Source organism: Dermacentor albipictus, chromosome 1 (genome assembly GCF_038994185.2).
Source record: "Dermacentor albipictus isolate Rhodes 1998 colony chromosome 1, USDA_Dalb.pri_finalv2, whole genome shotgun sequence".
In the NCBI taxonomy this organism is placed as follows: domain Eukaryota; kingdom Metazoa; phylum Arthropoda; class Arachnida; order Ixodida; family Ixodidae; genus Dermacentor; species Dermacentor albipictus.
In genome coordinates this window covers 57,537,082-57,556,095 of record NC_091821.1, presented here as the reverse complement: position 1 = coordinate 57,556,095, position 19,014 = coordinate 57,537,082, and the positions used below count along the sequence as shown (strand labels likewise).

The 19,014-nt window shown below is 44.1% G+C and overlaps 1 protein-coding gene across 3 annotated transcripts in view; it reads right to left on the bottom strand.

The window, feature by feature from the left end:
• The window catches only part of LOC135899365 (endothelial lipase-like), a 49,765-nt gene extending 31,444 nt beyond the window's left edge, over window positions 1-18,321 (bottom strand). For 2 of the 3 annotated variants that reach the window (XM_065428621.1, XM_065428622.1), the window contains exons 1-5: window positions 18,186-18,321; window positions 15,592-15,673; window positions 15,212-15,318; window positions 8,905-9,204; window positions 1,652-1,895 (exon numbers count right to left, since the gene is read on the bottom strand). In XM_065428621.1, the coding sequence (XP_065284693.1) occupies window positions 1,652-1,895; window positions 8,905-9,204; window positions 15,212-15,318; window positions 15,592-15,673; window positions 18,186-18,293 (841 nt within the window). In that variant the 5' untranslated portion in view covers window positions 18,294-18,321. The remainder of the gene's footprint in view (window positions 1-1,651; window positions 1,896-8,904; window positions 9,205-15,211; window positions 15,319-15,591; window positions 15,674-18,185) is intronic. The other variant, XM_065428623.1, reaches the window with a different exon arrangement.
• Window positions 18,322-19,014: the final 693 nt, after the last annotated feature.

The window sequence follows — 19,014 nt, the reverse complement described above, 5'->3', positions numbered from 1 at the left end:
CTTCAACAAAATATGGACACTGCATGTAAGCCTGTGTTTGAAATACTACCGCTGATATTATATTACACTCTGTACCGCCGCAATGAATTTCAAAGTTTTTGTGATATTTACTATGGCGTCAACATTCTGTACGACGGCTATTCAACATCTCATATCCTGCTTGCGAACTTTGTCTTCCGAATTTTTATAACGTTGTCAGCCGTTATAGGTGCGGTACAAACGTTATACAGCTTTTACGTCGCCCCTGACATCAACTACGACATACAAATGTTAACGAAGGGATAATCGGACATCCACCCCTTCGTAGCAATCGCTAGAAAGGAAACCAATACGGGTTCCTCGAAGGAAAAGCCTCGCAGTTGAAGAAAAATTCGTCCTGGCCTGGGACTCGAACCCGGGACCACCGCGTTTCCGGGGCAGCCACTTTACCATCTGAGCTAACCAGGCGGCTAGCAGACGGCAGGGCGAAGTCGAATTTGTCAACAACTCGAAGCAAAGGCAAGAGTTTGACGTAATCGTTCTGCGGAAACCCGTAAGATGGAGAGAAGTAATTAATAAAGGGAAAATCAGACATCCACCCGTTCGTAGCAATTGCTACAAAGGAAACCTATACGGGTTCCTCGAAAGAAAAGCCTCGAAGTTGAAGAGAAATTCCCGGACCATGACGAATTTTTTTTCACCTGCCAGGCTTTTCTTTCGAGAAACCCGCATGGGTTTCCTTTGTTGCAATTGCAACGAACCACCCGTTCGTTGATTGATACGGATGTCTGATTTTCTCTTCATTAATAACTTCTCTCCACCTTGCGGGTTTCCGCAGAACTATTACATCGAAGTACAAACGTTGTCGGCAAAGCGTCAGTCATTGGATTGAGCGGCTGTTGAGTCATTGCCTGGTTGTACCTAAAGGAAGGGTTCTTATATTGTTCAGTGCTGTGCCTGACTTCGGGCCAGCGAGTAACTGTGGGGGTTTCTGAGGCAAGTTTGCTGGATTATTGCGGGCATTGTCTACAATGATTTCATGCTAGGAATACTAGGCAATGGCGCATTTTGTGAAATTAAAGTCAAAGCAGGCAGGGAAAGAAATTTACCAAGATGTGTCTCTGATTTACTACTCTGCGTGCGGGTATGAAAAAAGAAGTTTGAAAGAGAGTGGGAAGGAAAGAGAGAAAGAAGGTATGGACATTTCACAAACAAATTAGAGGTATAGCCTTAAATACAACCAGATGCCTCGAAGGACCGTGTATTCACAGCAGAAAAGTAAGTAAAACACTAGCAGTCTTCAGGACAGTTGTCCTCGATGCTCAATCTCCTACGATATTTTGTGCCGATAGCGGGTAATGGTCCAGCGTGTCAAGCGCTAAGCAGCGCTTGCCTATCAGCACTGTAACGTGGGCAGGTATACAAAGCATCGGCGCAGTGACATTATCGCAGTTGCAGGTGTCGCAGTTCGGTCTCTTGGGCTATTCCAACAAGGAGTGCATGTGACAGCAACGGTGATACCGAGTGACAGCCACCGTAACCGAAGCTGTGCGCATCGTGGTCATCTTAGCAGTAAACAGGGCTTGAGTGAATGAACACTGAAGTGCAGTACGAAATCCGAGTGGAAATGTCTTGCAATACTGGTTATCATGTTTACGTTCTCGGGGCTCACCTGTTATACGAGCGACGAGAGTGCCCGTGTTCTTCTTGATGTTTCTGCCGAAGAAGCCGGCCACCTGCGCGCCGAAGCTATATCCGATAGCATGCACGAGCGCGGCGCGCAGCGGGAACTCCTCCACGAGCCGCTGCACGACCAGCGCTAGCGTGCGCCCCACGGCCGCCGTGTTGGCCGCTGCGTTGGCGTACGTCGTGGCTGCCAATCCGCTCCAATCGACCACGAGAACGTTGCTGTCCTCCTGCAGCAAGAAGCGCGAGGCAAAAGGAGGCGCTCCGTTACTCATGGGGCCGTAAACACTCAGAACAGTCACATACAGCCCGCGTCGCTTTCGTCTGACATAAGTGAAACAAGAGCTGAACGAGGTGTCCCGTTGTAGCGAGAGGCATTAGTAGACACTACGATATTCATGCTGGCGAAATTGTCAATGCGCTCGACAACTAAGGCGCGTCACTCTAATGTCCGACGGAGGATTCTCGCCCATAGCGTCAAACGGAACTGAAAATTCATTTCCTTTGACAGAGTTTCTCAGCTGGGTTCGTTCACTCACCAGTTACGAACTCGATGGACGCGCTAGGCCTACGCGTAACGTAAACAACATCGGTGGTAGACGAGTGCTGATTATCGAGACATCGGAGTTTAGTAGCATGTTTCTATTCGTTTCGAGCACACACACACACAAAAAACACGCATACACTAAGCACAGACGTTGTGGCAATCGTGATTCGGTTGGGTGTTTTAGCAGACGATCGCACTGAGACCGGCAGATCCCAGTTGGCAGGTTGGATTTGTCGGCGTCGTTCGAAGTCGGTTCGGATCCACGTCGCACTTCCACAACCCACGGTCATCGGTCGTGTCGTTATCGACCTACTATCACAACACTGTCTTTCAGGAACGCTGTCGCGCGCGTCGTGCGTCCAAAGAACTCGGACGATCGTTGGTGTCGGCGTCTACGCATCGGCGGCTATCATAGACATAGCTGCCGGAGACTAGCCTCCGATTGGTTGACGCAGGCGCCGCATCGCCGCCTCTGATTGGTACACGCCGGCGAAGCGTCGCCACGCGTTACCGTGTTCCCGACCGACGCTTTTGACGCATTGACACGTGCCGAAGCTTGCCGACGCATGCCAGTGGTTGGGCCTCTACACTGCGAAGGCTACGGCGAAGCGGGGTGGGCCCTCTACGCTCTGCCTACTGAAAGTCAACGTGGCACGCAGTTCAAATTTGATTTTGGATATTAACATAGTCGCCACTACTTCCAATTTTAGTGCCTACGACGCGCTGAACGCAAGTCAAACGCACTTGCCCACAGCGAGCCGTAGCGCGCTTAGCCAGTTGACCGATGGCGGCACCCCGCGGCGGCCGCGGTATCTACTCTACGTAGCAGACCGTAGCTCACCAATAACAGCCGCGTATGTAAATCCGCTTTATTACGAAATAAAGCGTCCAGAAGAGATAAAGCAGAATTGCAAGCTCCACGCACTGCGTACGACTGCAAAACTTAGCTGAGATGGTCACAGCAGTGTATGCTACCCACGGACTATGTTATTTCACCAAGCCCGAGGGGTGGTTCAGGACCCCATTAAGTCAACAACATGGAACAAGAGCGTGCATTGAGCGAGGAGCGCTTGGCTACGTAGAAGTGAAGAGGGCAAGGGAAAACTTTTCAGTAAAGAACAGCTTCCCTTATCACAGATTCCTACTCAGGCGTGGGATCCGCCTATTTTTGGGCGCGTGGTAGAAGAGCATTTGGATGCAAACGATAAAAATAGAACACAATGAGCTGCACTCGATGAGGTTTTCTGCACTAAACAGGGTGCTTTTTTTTATACAATACACATTTTTTTTTCATCGAAGCACTATGATTGTGAGACACCTGTCTTCTTTGCATACGAGCTCTATGGTGAGGCGGAAATACTTTGCCGCTGCTTAAGTTACTCTGTAGTCAATAAACACAAACGTGCTTACTTTTTTATTATTATCTTCACGGCAGTTGTTTATATGGCAAACCAAACTGAGCGCGTCCGGCTGCGCGTCAGACGGCAACGCCCCGCAAAGAAGTGTGGGGCGAAGTTTGAATGATAGCATGACGCAGCAAATCCTGACTCGACAGACAGCGGCACATGCTTGCCAGGCAAAGCATGCCACCTCAGTAGGTGCCACGACTGGCCGAGACGATCAAACTTTCTCGCACTTGCCGTCAGCTCTGATATGATAGCGGGGCTTTCTTTTCTGTGCTCCCCCGGCGCTCGGTTTCGATATTGCATCGATTTACTGTTGAAATTTGATGATAAATATCTCGTATTAGATGTGATTTTCAAGATCTTAAAAAACGATAGACTATTAAAGTGTGACTGCCTTCAATTTCGCTTTTTATACAACTGCCTCTAAGTCACTAATAAACTTTAATTCACAAATCTTTGTTAACGAGTCTTTTCAGTGGCACTTATGCAACGCAAAGTGCCTCACCGTAGAGCCCGTATGCGAAGACGACATTTGTCTCAAGGTCATTGTTTTTTAAATAAAACATTTTATATTGTATATATATAAAAACAGCCTGCATGTACTGCATGTCGCACATTGCATTATCGCGCTTGCCCGCTGCGCTCCTATGATTCGTGCCCCAAAAGCAGCGTGATGAATCTAAGGAGGAGCACAAGGTGACAGATCGCAGATTCTGTGTGAACCTCCTAAAAAATTACGAAATTCCCTGCGCCATCTTTTACTTCAGAAACACCAAAAATACGCAGCTGACTTTAAGAACTCAAAAAGATTCAAATAAGGCTCACTGCCTAATAATAATATTAATAATAATAAGAATAATAATCATCATCATCTCCTCCTTCTTCTTCTTCTTCTTCTTCTTCTTCTTCTTCTTCTTCTTTTGTGTCCACTGCAGGACAAAGGCCTCTCCCTACGATTTCCAATTGCCCCTGTCCTGCGCCAACCGATTCCAACTAGCACCCGCAAATTTCCTAATTTCATCGCTCCGCGCGCCTAGTCTTCGGCCGTCCTCGACTGTGCTTTCCTTCTCTTGGTACCCATTCTGTAACCCTAATGGTGCAACGGTTATCTAACCGGTGCATTACATGATCTGCTCAGCTCCATTCGTGTATCTTGATGTCAATTAGAATATCGTCTATACCCGTTTGCTCTCTGACACTGCCTAATATCGTCGTATTTCTGCTCTCTATCTTCCATGCTTGGAGCCATGGCCTTCTAGTATTGCTATTGCAATTACATGTATTCAAGATCACAATGGTAACTTTTAGTTGCATGTCAAGGAGAACATCATTGCCCTTTTCATCACAGCAATCGGGGTCGCAGCCATGGCGAAAGCTGACAACAGTGAAGCCGTGCAAAATCAGCCTACGTTTTCTACGTTTTCTAAAACGACCCTACGAAACCGAAACCTTTGGTCCCTTAGTCCGTTTCTTTCCCCATTTGCCCATTTCTTCCCATTTAACAACTTAGTAATCTTTTTTAGAAAATAAAAGTAATTATTTCCGATTCTAAACATCATCATCATCAGCATCATCATCAGCATCATCAGCATCATCACCATTATTATTATTATTATTATTATTATTATTATTATTATTATTATTATTGCATTTGTTCTCTTCTATTTGTCAAAGGTTTTCGGGCTGGGCCCACTTCGCCTGTATGTCACGCGACGGCACAAAACTGCGAAAACTCACCACGCCAGAGGACGTGTACGCATTAAAGATGCATTAATATGACGAACAAAACTGATTTTTTTTTTTCGGAATGGCCGGAGACTGCCCCGTTCCGAAATGAATAAATGATGGCCGCCAACCGATTGTTGTGGCGCTGCGCTACGCGGAGCTGCCTGGGAGAACGAATTCCTTTGCGTATAATAAGAATTTTCGCGTGAGATTATAACGCCGTCGAACACTTTCGTCACGTAAACAATAAGGCTCTGCCAACTCTTCTTGCTAAGCATTCGGTTTAGCGGTATTTTTTAACTTTCATTGCACGCCACCGCGATTTTATACCAGGCACAGCAAGTTAAGCCAGGGGAAGCTAGCAGGCCAATTACACATACCGGCACCATCTCCTTATCTACTTTCACTGCGCTAACTGGGCCCCACCGAACTCCGTCTCCAGTTCTGCGTGCTCTTCGGGCCTCTTGTCAGCCAATTCAATACGAAAACTTGTCAAGATAGGCAATGTGATTTGTTTTGAAAGCAAAGGTGACCTCTCATAAACGAGGATTGCATTTGTTTGGTCGGTTGGAACAACGCTGTGGGCGAACGCCCGATGCCTGTGCTAGCGTTTACGTAAATTAGACATCAGGAGATTTGAATGTAAAATAGGCTAGAATAGTTTTACATTATAGGTCACCTGTTCTTGCTTGTAAAAGGGTTTGAGTACACGGTTAGTAAATCCTCATCCACAGTCGTAAGTTCACTAGCTGGAACTATTTAAGCGTTGCTCCATCATTCGCACGTAGAGATGCGAGGGCTCAGACAAACGTAAAGAATAATTTTGCTTACTTTGCCTGTGCGTATAAAGCGAAGAAAAAAAGAAACATGAAAGGGTTCAAGTTTGCTTACTAAAATGAAGTGGATTGTTGCAAAACATTCGTGGGGAATTGAGGTTGTTGTCACTATTTAAGGATCAACGTTCATGCAACACGTCGTTTAATTCGATTTGTGCAATATTTTTGAGGTTAGGCGGTGTGCTGCGTTGCCATTGTTTGTTGCTCGGAGGGGCACCTACGACAAGCGTCACCTGTAGCGGGAAACAGGATCCGCCCTTCGACAGATGAAATAAAGAACGACAATCCTGGAATACTATTTACATTAATTAGAAAAAGTGGATTCAAATGACAAGTTTTCGTAGTCTGTCTAGGGACATGTGGGCCAGCGCGCAGACCAGAACTTGCCCTTGCGCTCACCCGATTTCGAAGGTGCGCATGAGCTGAGCACCTGCAAAAGCTGTGCATCATTCTGCAATAGCTACGCTGCGCTTGCGTTCCTTGGCCTGACAGTGCACCCTTTCCTAGCTGCTATTTCCCTCTTCTACAATTTGAAATAATTATGACAATAGCAGGTTCTCTGTAAAAGAACAGATTTTGTCTTTCCTGTCTTTTCTTCCAATTCTATCAAGAAATGCCTCCGCATAATTTCGTTCTTTCCCTTGTCTCTCAATTTTCCTGCAAGTCTTTCTGCTTTACATTCTTCCGATGGCTGACTTTCTGGCCGCACATCCTGAATTAAAAGGCGTTGATGATGCTTCAGTTCAATAATTTGAGACCCTTGACTATATGCTCTGCCTCCAAATGGCGGGCTTTCTGGATCCACCCACAACTCGAGTTTAGACGCTTTATAGAGCAAGATTTTGATAATGCTTGAGAAAAATGTGTTGGTTAACTAGACGTTAACCAACACGTTAACTAGGAGTTTGTAGGAAGGGCGCGGGTCTGCGGTGTGTACCCCACCGGTGCCAGGGATAGCTTGTGAGCACGTTTCATCAGCATGCAAGTTTTTCGATAAGTACGTTTAGCTTTGCACTTGCAGGTTGCAGCGTTTAGTTTCCAAAATGTTACTTCGTTTCGTGCGACACATTCGTCTGCTCGTGAGGGACCGCTCGCGAACTCTTCTATGAAGCTGAGTCACTTCATGCTCCAAACAAATAATGTGATTCAATAGACCAGGGCTGCGCAACAGACGGACTGTGAGCGGGTTTATATATATATATATATATATATATATATATATATATATATATATATATATATATATATATATATATATATATATAATGAGAATAGCGACAATTTTGTCTCCTAACACGATAGCCGTCGTGGACCGTTGACTGCGTCAAGCACAGTAAAAGAAAAGTGCTGGTGTGGGATTTTTGTTCAGGAGCTGATCAGAAGGACGCGCGACCAAAAGCGCATGCGATTGATTCACGGGTTTTAGCGTTCAAAAGCTACACTGGGGCGATGAGAAACGCCGTAGTGGACGGCTCCAGAATATTTTTTGCCACCTGAGGTTCTTTAACGGTCACATAAACCTAAGTACACGACTGTGTTTGCATTTCGCGACACCTTCTCGGTGATGCCGGAAGTCTGCGGCTCCAAGTAACACTATAGAGCTCATCGCGCACCAGTGTTGGACGGAGCTTGAAGAATGCATTGGAAGGGGCCCCTAATTTTGTTTTATAAAACACCCCGATAACAAAAAATGCAGAAATATAGCTAACAATGATTTGAGACTGGCCTCTTCCTTCGGTCGCAGACGTTCCGTTTGATGTCTCTGATCAGGAGCCACCTCCAATTTTCAGTGATTGAACATAACCGCCTGCTGTAACAAAACGTGCTGAGGATAGGAACAAGTACGATGGCTCCGAATATAAACTGCATTTTCGCAGTTTTCTCCCAATTGTGGTCAGTGTGACTCCAAGAGAAGTTCGCTTTGGTCCCTCTGGGAGTCGTGCAGCCCCGAACTAAGATTTATGCTCTCGTCTTCCGTTAGCTGGCTGTCTGGCTGCATAACTGGAATTGTTGCACTCTATATAAATCAACATTTGGAGCCTTAATTCACTAAATTTCATATAAAAAAAAATGGAAGCTTGGCCTGCATTTTTAAAATTAAAAACTACCTTGTTTTTCTGTAAAATGAACGATAATAGGGTTTTAAAGACTGCCATTTTAAACTGGTCTTAATCGGCTGGCGCAAAAAATCTACTTACTGCTGCCCCTTTTATACAGTTCCGTACCTCTTATGCGCTCAGATGCGTGCCCTAGCTTTCACCGTGGTTAACCAGCAACATAAATTTTGCCGTGTAGCAAACAGACTGTAGCCGAAATAAATGCTAACACGTAGCGTGCTAGCCTTCCCTCCATAGCAGAACAAAATAACTGATTTCATCGTCGGTAATGACAATTACTACGAAGGGCTCCTGAGAGAATGAAACGTAGTATATTTGTTACACAATATCAACAATTCGCCACAAGCAGTGGTAACATCGCCTGGCATTAACTCTGATGGGAAGGCATTCTTACCTCTCCACGTTAAATAGTTTTGGATATTCTTTTTATGTTTCCAAAATTTCCGGTAAGAAAAACATGTTTTAATCATGCTTGTTTTTCATGCCTTAAAATTTCTGGAGATTTTACATCTTTATTAGCACATAAACTGCTGCAATGCTGGTATTTTATTTCTGTCAACTAAGATGCTCACATGCGCGGTTTTATGAGTACTGCAAGATCTGCTTACCTCTCTAAGGAGTGCGTCTTTGATGGACTGTGCCCACGGAGCGTATGCAGACTCCAGCCAGCCATGTATCAAAATAAATAATGGTTTCTCTTTGCCAAACTCCACCAGATACCGATAATTTCCTTTTGGCTTCAGCTGGAAAACTGTCGGAATGTGCCGTTTTTTTCTTGAATATAGGTGAAAAAAGGGCATGAAAAGGTTTGGGTTGCTTGGGAAATTAAATGGATGTGTCAGTCGGTCGTGTCGAGAGAAGCAGCCCACGTTAGCGTAGCAAATTTCTTCCTTTGTGGCGCGTCCGCCCTGACAAAGAAGGAAAAGAGAAACGAACAAACAGCAATGACATTACCCACTGCGACATCTCATGCGACTACGCATTCTAGGGGACCTGAACGCTTTGTTTTTCTAAACATCACAGAAACGTCGAGGGAACCTTTCTCCTAAATAAGCTAACAAAATCCAATCGACGCTGCGTCAGCGCTCCATGGTATTCCGCTGGAACACGACAGGGTGTATGAAGCGTCTAATAACACAAATAACACAAATGAACCAGATTGTGCAAAGGATGATGTCAGTCGTTAAGCTTAAATTGTGACTGAAAGACGAAATGTTCCGAAAAGGAGCTGAAGCCATCGTTTACTTTCGCGTAATTACTATGCTCTCGCTTGACCCCCACGCGTATGCAGCACGCGTAGCTGCAGGTCACTCTCTGGAAATGTCAGTAAGTGGAGCTGTGTATTCTATTACGTGCGCTCCCTCCCTCTCAAGCACGAAGACATAGATGACGATTTCGGGGAGCTGCTGAGGAAAATATACAGAGACAACTGAGTACGAATTGTATGGGAAGGTCGAAAATGGAATGGAGTGGTGGAAATTCAGCAACGACTGAAGCAAGGATCTCCTCTGTCTTCATTGTTGTTCACGCTTTATTGTTAAGGGCACACAAAGACCACTGGAAAACAGTGAATTGGGTGTTGATTTCTCATACATGCGTAATAGACAAATGGAGTAGTAGGAGGTCCCCGGACTGATGTGTGCCGACGACATGGGGCTACTAGTGGACAATTCAAGAGACTTACATACACTTGCGAATATGTGTTGCAATAGAGTGACAAATCTAGGCTTTAAGTTGAGTACAGAGAAATTGGGAATTATGATCTTTAATGAAGAGACGAGTAATTACGTGGTGTCACTGCAACAGCAAGTCATACCCACAGTCAAGCAATGTAAATACGTCGGCGTACACATAAACGAAGGAAAGACTTACTCAAGCACCCACCAAGAGAAACTGAAAAACAGGGGGAAGCGGAAGACTGAAATAATGAAACATAGATCACTTTGGCACCACATAAATATGAGGTGGTGCATGGACTCTGGAAAGGGGAGTAATGGTACCAGCGTCAACGTTCGCAGATGTAATTCTTTGCCATAAAATCGGATATCTTGTCCGGGCTGGAACTTGACCAAATATCGTAGGCTGGTTGGCTTTGGGAGCCCACGACGAAACCACAAATGAGGCAGTGCAGGGTCACATGGGTTGGGCCTCGTTTGAAGTCAGAGAAGCACAGAGCAAAATTAGTTTTCAAGAAAGTCCTAGGAACATATGAATCAATATAAAAGGGCGGCTAAAGTGCACAAGTATGCATACCAGAAAAGCGTGACACAGAATGCAGGAAGTGGTCAAGAAAGTTGTCAACCAAGTACAGGGTAAGTGAATGTGTAAATAGACGACCAGCAGTAATAAGAATGAAAGTGAGAGAAACGGATACAGTGAATTAAATGCAAAGAATGCAAACAAAAAAGACCATGGAGATTTACAAGAATGAGAAGAAAGAAATTATAAAGGAGAAGTTACATGATAACACGAAAGGAAGTGCCTTGCTATTTTAGGCTCGAACTGGTTGCCTAAGGACAAAAAGATACCGCAGCAAATATTCGCAATTAGATTAGGCATGTGTATGCTGCCGCAAAAATCCGGAGACCCCTCAACACATCCTAATGGAATGCGAAGGGGTTAACCCAGTGAGACCTGTAGATAACGTACACCTTCCTGAAGCATTTGGATTAAAAGTGGATGGACGGATCAACCGGCCAGCAGTCGAGATAAGCAAAGTACGTTTAGAATATTGGGGGAACAAAGGAGGGAATAGATTGATACGATAGAATATCTTACAGACATGGGTCGGTTCAAGGGAGACAGATAAGTTTTGACGTATAAATAAAAGGTTAATGAGATTTATACAAAATACTAGAATGAAAATCATGTATAGCATACCCGAGTTACTCAAGCAGGCTACCTGACTATTTGTCACTGCCCATTTCAGAGGGGATGCCAACGAATCATCATCATCCATCATCATGACGATGATGGATCAATCAGTGACGTAGAGGCGGCAGCACTACATAATTCACTTGAAGAAAATATTCAAACGTATCACCACGCGTAGCATCAACGACGTCGACGCAGGACCACATGATTGCGCACACCTTGGGCATTAAATAAGTTACCTTCTGCCTTTTCAATCTTTCCCACCACCAATCGGGTTAATTTTTTTGATCCCGTGGACTGCTGTCGTTCTAATGTGCAGAAACATGATCACCACAGCCGCCGACAGGCCCATGCAACCTGAGTCACTAGAACGCTGCACACCACGTACGGTGTAAATGCCACCCGTGCACCGGAGTAGACGTTTAGGGCAGTAGTGGGTCCACCTTATTCATTCAGAGATTCTTATTAGCCACGTCAACCACTGAGGACGCCGAAACGTAGGCTATTTGGGACGTCATGTGCAAGCCCATACAGGCAAGCGACGCGTTGATCATACGGTCCGACAGCCTATATATACGCGCTCCGTCATGTCATACTATATTACTTGCACTGTCACCTTCGCGCTCATTTAAGCGCTCACATGCCTTCAGGCGCCAGCCTCCGGGTGCTCTTGGAATAGGTCCTTCGCTATCAGGGTATAGAAAGAAATGAACACACTCCCTGTCTAGTCCTCAATGATGATATACGGAGCGTCCGTATCCGATCACCAAAGCTTATTCCTCAGAAGCCTGAGACAATATTGGTGAGTGAGCATGAGCGAGTACTCTTCTAGCCTATGCATTGAGGTCAGGCAGTCCCTTCCGTAAGGTCTTCGGGGAGCGTCCTAGCGCGATGCAAACTTACTGAGATCATCCCCGAGCTCACACTTTAGTAGGTACTATCACATCTGCCCACATTCCCTTGCACGTGGGCTATCTGGGCCACACCCCTAAACGAACTGAGCCAGCTCTTCTAGTTATCAGTGAGCCACGTCCACAACAGTCGGTGGACGATGGCACCGGTCGCCACTTATCCTTCTAGAGGTTGCGTCACCTCCACAAAGGAAAATGAGTCAAATTAGAGCCGCCAATCTGGAAGATTTTCCTCAGCTTCGTTATACGATGCGTCAATTTTATATTAATACTGTGGCTCTTCGAGGACAGCACGAAAAAATAGGTGTGAGTGCACTGCGTTACTTTGGTTTGGAAGGCAAAAACGCCACTCAAAACCTTTGGAACAGTTTGTCTATGGACAAACCGTTCCAACTTTCTTCGAGCCGCAGTTCATAAAGCCACAGGCTCAATGAAAATTTGTTCGTGATGTAAAGTGCAGTGCAAAAGTTTGGGGACCAGAAAAAGCGGTAAATCTTTTTTCCCTCGCAGCCTTGGCATAAAGGCTGAAATCTAGTGGCACTGCCTACGTGCGTCTGCTTACTCAACGCCATGTATTAAGGTAATTTCACGTTGCACGGCTGTTTTAAAATAAATTAGTTTTTTTTTGCTGGTGCCGTGGTCTCTGGAGTTTTCTCGCGACTGTATGTGTGCAATCAAAACGCTCACATTACCATATGCTGAAATTCTGGATATTTGGGAATGGGGGTGCGCTAATATTGTAAAGTTTGAATACGGATCGCATAGCCCCTGCTATTCGACGCGTATTCAGTTCGAGAATGTACTATGCTAAGTTGTCGAATATTCATTTCTTTCGAATATTTTTTTCCGGCATTGCGGTTGGCAGCGAGATTGCCATTTCGTGCGTGTGTTAATGGAAGCGAAATGTTTCGGGATTGACGGATGGCATAGATATAGCACATAGAGATACAATGATCATGCGAATAACCATCATAACGTTTAAAGCATATCATCACCAATTACACACTCACCAAAGAAAAATTGCTGATCGCATTAACGTTAGCCAATCATATCCGAAGGCTGGATGCACCACCAATTTTTCATTTGTCCAGTCTTACAATTTTTCCCTGCATTTAAGTCAATGTGCTGGGCTGCAGACACATTTCTCTACTTCAGCGATGGCAACAATCTACGTGAATCTGGTAACAATCCGGGCCCTTGCTTCATTAAGATCATTTCCCTGTTGTCCAAATAGTCGAAAGCCGTTATCATTTGCAAGCTCGTCAGTTGTCCGGACGTCTAAATATGAACGGTATTGCATGCATGTGTCAGTGTATACACGTACAAGCCTGTTTTCTTTTTTTTTTGCCATACGAATTCTACGCAAGATTCATATTTCAGTTTGCTTTAGAAATGACGATGTATTCAATACTTGTCTCGATAGTCGGTGGTAGTGTATCTCGAATATTCGTATTCCACTTTATTTAAAATTTTACTACTCAAACACCCCTATTTTTGATGAATCTGCCCGTCAACCCGCGGCGAAATGTTTAGTCTTTCACTACCGCTCCTGAGGTTCCAAGTTTCACAATAACCTCAATGAGTCAGGAAGGGACGCCAATCATTCTGCTTGGTCACTAAACGAACGTAATGAGCGACACTGCGAATAAACATCCGTGCAGTGCCGAAACAGAGCCAGTGAACTCACGTTCGCTTTATCGCGGAATGTTTTTTTTTTCTTCTTCTGTGCGAAGCTTTCACGAGTTATACAGCCTTCCACAGCCAAGCTTTGCAAGTGCATGAACCTCAAAATTAAGGACAAGAAGAAGTGCTGCTGCGTGTGTGTTGCGCGGATAGACGGGTGGAATCAGCTTATAACATGACACTTGCAGCTCACAGGCTGTGGGATTATACATTCGAGAAAGACGTTTCACTGCCTGCCTGTTTCCAGCTCGCTGCTGCTAAGAGCCTTAATTGCCGGTGTCCATCTCTTCTGCCTACTGTTTCAAAATGTCGTTGCAGCACTGGTAACGCTGGTGCGTGCGCTGAAGCACTGATATGGACACGTTCGAATTACGAAGACTCTAATTCGACATGATATTTGACTTCAGCGGCGAACATGAATTGAAGGACCGAAAGAGAGCCGGCGACGCACCTTTCTGTGCCTTGTCTTTTGTGCGCTGCTCAAGTCAAAGATAAGTAGTTAATAAGTAGAACAGATGTTGTCGACATTGCTGGAATTCGATGTTTTGGATGGAATCTATCGTCCAGTTTAATAGCCAATGTTGCATCGGCAAGCGAACCCTGTGAGTTGTGTTCATCTTGCTTCTAAAGTTCGTCGGGAAATCGCACGAGCCAAGATTATATTCAACAACGAAACGATGAATCAACTCTCTTTCCTGTGTGTCTCTGTTGATCCTTATGAGCACATCCTGCGTCTCATCAGTGAAGGTGAGTGCGGCTCCTGCGCGCCGGGAAAAAGTAAAGTGCGATGTGTTTTCCCTGCTCCGTCCGTATACAGGCGCGGGATGCACTATGCCGTTCGCTGCACTGCAGTAAATCTTAAAGACAGAGCGCAGGAAGGCGACACAAAAGCCCATTTTGTCGGGGATGGGAGAGTCTGCAAGCAGTTGCACTGTTCTTGGTGACAACGGTCAGTTGCACAGTACAAGAACTTATCGAGGTTCAGTTGTAATCGTATTATGATATATGTACTACGTGGGTGAGTGAAGCCATACAATTGTCTGCAAAGACGAGCGCTAAGTCTGAAAACACCCTCACCAGAACAGCTGTGAGAGACAGAACAAATGATAAATGAAAGGCAGGGAGGTTAACCAGGACTGAGCCAAGTCGGCTACCCAGAAGGTGCTGTTACACATTCTAATTTAGAACGTGCTGTTAAATTAAAATGTTTATTCTAGTCTGAAATCGCGAATAATGGCAATAGCTTGTTTAGCTCAAACAGTGGCTCGCAGCTGCAACGCAGACGTTTATGCTCGGCACTTACAAGGAACTTTGACAGAAGCGTTCCCGCATTGTTCGACGAGAGTAGTCTAGTTCGAGTGCCACGTTTTTCTAAAAAAAATACTACGTTGCTTTTGAGCACGTGCTATATTGAAGCATTATCTCGTTAGAAAGCACCGGAACATACCTCAGCATCTTTGCTCTTTGCTTTTGCAGGCATTTCCTTTTCATTGGGTGTTCCGGCTTGTCCCATGGTAGATGCATAGCTCTTGTAGTGCAGGAATAGTAGAATGACTTCGTAACGGGGTGCGCAGGGTAACATAAAGGGAAGAGGTTTCGTCAGGAAGGAGTGAAATATTTTGTGCTTGAATATGCATATGGTTGTCAGCAGAAGTGTACTCGGTTTAAGGCATGCGAACTTGTGAATGATTTAGTGATGAAATATCAATATGCGAATAAATTATACGATCGAAGGTGCCAAGAGTATGTGCTGGGTTAAAACTCTTAATGCCAGAGTGAAGAACGTGCCAAGATTGTCACGCATGACTGATTTCAATGTTTACTCACAAGTCATCGTTGTCAACATAATTTTGCACTTATTGAGAATTCTGCTGGGGACATCCCATGCGAAAGTTCCGCATTGAACGCGCTGCACAGGAAGATGAAAGAAAGAAGAGGAAAGTAGGAATGAGAAAAAGCGCGGTCTCACTGACTACCGTAGTTGTCAGCAACCTTTCTTGACATTCACTCAGTCTGAAACGGTTCGCACCCTCTAACCACTTATATGAGAACCATAGTTCTGCCGTATCGGTCACTCACTTGCTTGCACTTGCGCGCATTGTGTTGGGCCGTGTGCGTGCTCCGCCGATTCCTTGCCGTGGTTTAGTTTTGTCGAAAAACCAAATGCGATTGACGCAGATCGCGCTCTTCACAAAACACAAGCTCAGAGAGCAAGGTTCCGAAACTGAAGCAACGACATTATTTTTGAGCAGCTAAATGGATTCAATAGCTACGAAAAGATTCAATATTATCGCATGACGGATTGTATGTTCATTTATTCTAATAGAACAACCGAATCGTGTTGCACAAGGCAGTTAGCTGGGACTCTTATAACAATTTTTTTTTGTGCGTTGATACGATTCACAAGAAATTCGAATAAAACAAGCCTTGCGCGACTCAGCGGTGTTTTCTTATATTTTACAATTGTTGAAAAATAGTCCTGTTCAACGATATAAAATGATATTGAGTTCTTTTTCCCCCATTACATTGTTTCATCATTCCCTTCATTGAGCCACTGCTAAGAGGAATCATTAGCTCGGCGAGGGCTCCTATTCTAAATACATGGGAAAATGGCAATTGTTTTTCTCGGCAACCACTGCAGGAAATTTGATTAGGTTTGTTGCATTTAAAAGCAAAAAGTGAAAGTAAAGTGACTGTTCGTAGTACATTTTCTAATTAGGCCGTCAATGTTCATTAAAACTTGTTAAAATCGCAAATTTCCAGAAAATGAGACTATAAAGGTTGCGACTCTGAGTCAGCAATGAAAAATATTATAAAAATTCTGTCAACTGTATCTAATAGTACAACTAAAGCGGAAAAATGGATGTATTACCCATGGCTCTCAAGCTTATCATTATTATGCGAGTAGAACTTTTGCAAAACACTTGTAGACAACGTAACAAATCCACGCAAAACATAAATTAACGTTTCAAAGTTGTTCGTTTTGAATGCTCTAGTGGATACAGTTCACAGAACTGTGATATCTATGTATGTGCAGAGCCACAAATATGTAAACTACGTGCTATTTTTTTCAAGCTTACCAGCATTTGCAAATTTTTTAAAAACATTCAGGCCCTAAATCGAAATTCCGCTTGCTGCAATCACTAGAATTGAACTTTCTCTCGCAAATGCAACCGATTTCGTCAATATCTGCCCAGTGGTTAGCTCAGAAAAGTGTTTCTGCGTTTTACATGTATTTAAAGAGGCGGGATAAGTGTTGGGCCCGAGTTAAAGCTTCCTGTTAAACACGATATCTGTCGGAGATAAGAAATACACTGTTATCATAAACATACACAAATGTCACAAAATACACTAATATTCGACATGACATAAATTCCTATAAATTCCAAAATATCAGGGCCCGCATTAAAGAAAAAAAAAGCTCTTATGCTGGAATTGTTCGGAATAGCAAATTCTAGCCAATATTAACGCAGCACATAATATTAGTGAAGGTTACCGACCAATGGCAAACAGCAAATACAAATGAAAACCTTCATGAACTCCGATCCAGAACACTACTGACACCATAAACACTCTTGCCCCATCCTCCCATAAAATGATTAAAAGAAGTCTCTGTACAGTGGTTCTTGGTGAAAAAGGCGTCTGACTGTGTACGCATCCTGTCTTACGCCTCTTGAAACAAAGCTCTTCCTCATCACAACACAAAGCTTAATTTCTGATACATTTACTAAGTATGACGAATGCTATGCAAGGTTTCTGGTGTGCAAAAGTATATGGAAGTCCTATTTATTGATGTGTCTCTTTTTGAACGGAGCATTTGCATATTGCTAGACTAAAAAATCCTTAGGCTCTGTGAAAGGTTAATTGGTTTCACACCTCATCTGCCTACAAAGACACACGAGAGCTTGCGCAGCACATTTATTTATTATTTATTTATTTATTTACCCTCAAGGTCACTAGCCTTGAAAGTAATGGTGTTCAGCGTGCTACCACAGATATGCTACGACTCGTCCAGTAGGCGTGATGAACTTGTGGCTGTATTCACGAGAACCTCTTGGGCTAGGGTTGTACGTAAGAGCGATTCTCAGCAAATCCTGATGCTGAACACTATAACGCGAAGGCGACCAGTAAGTATCGAAGAGCATTTAAGAACGAAGAGCTTTGTGAATTAAGCCCCTGAAGTTTTACATCTGCTCTCACTCTTTCTTTCGCGCTTCTCTCACCCTGGACGTGTGTAATGTAGCCGAGCAGATGAACGCTAGTTAAGCTTCAAGTGTTTCGTTATCTCTATCTACTTATCTCTCTTTGCGTATCGCTAAGAGGAGCAGGAGACCTCGCTAAAGCGCAACAGTCGACGAGATTCGTTAGAGCAGGAACTAAAAAGAAATATATAAGTGTACATGAACGTGACCCAAACTTACTTTGCAGGCAGACACTCTGGTCACTGCGACGTTAACTTCTATGAGCTGCAGAGTGTAAAGCGAGCCAGCTTCATTGTTTCGGACGAGACGGCAGAAACAGCCTGGCATGTTTATGTTGCGACTTGAGGAGAGTAGTTCTTGAGTCACTGAAAACAATGCCGGCAGTTTTGCGTCGAACGCGAATAGGCCGACCTTCGAAATAGACCTGAGTGAGGCAACTGCAAATCATCCGCGGGAGACAATACAACTTGCACAAAAATGAATTGCATATGTCACTGTTACGGCACAAAGAAGACAGACAAAAATGCACTGTAGGATAAATAACTTGAAGAATACGAAACACAAGCGCTAGCGGAAAGCAGACTGAGCTTAAACAAGCATTTTTGTGTGCCCTAATCATTTAGTTAACGTTAGCAGTGGAGGAAGATATATATATATATATATATATATATATATATATATATATATATATATATATATATATATATATATATATATATATAAGGATGGAGATGGAGTGTTAGTTGAGTTCTCTCTTTCGGAAGGACGATTCAGTACCTCACTAAGTTTACTTCATATTTATGGCTGATTTAGCCATCCTCGAAACCGTCTTTCCTCTTGTTCCCGATATATTTACGACATAAAAAAATAAAGAAAATAATAAAGCATGTAGTTTTTGATAGTGAAGGAACTGGAGCGACATGTCTGAGAACCTGCGTGTCACTAAATGGCTGTTTCCGATACGTTCGGATTAAACTGGCCTGTCTGGAGCATGTTGTGTCTGATGAAACTTTTTTCATGACACCGCTAATGCAGCTGCCCGTCATCA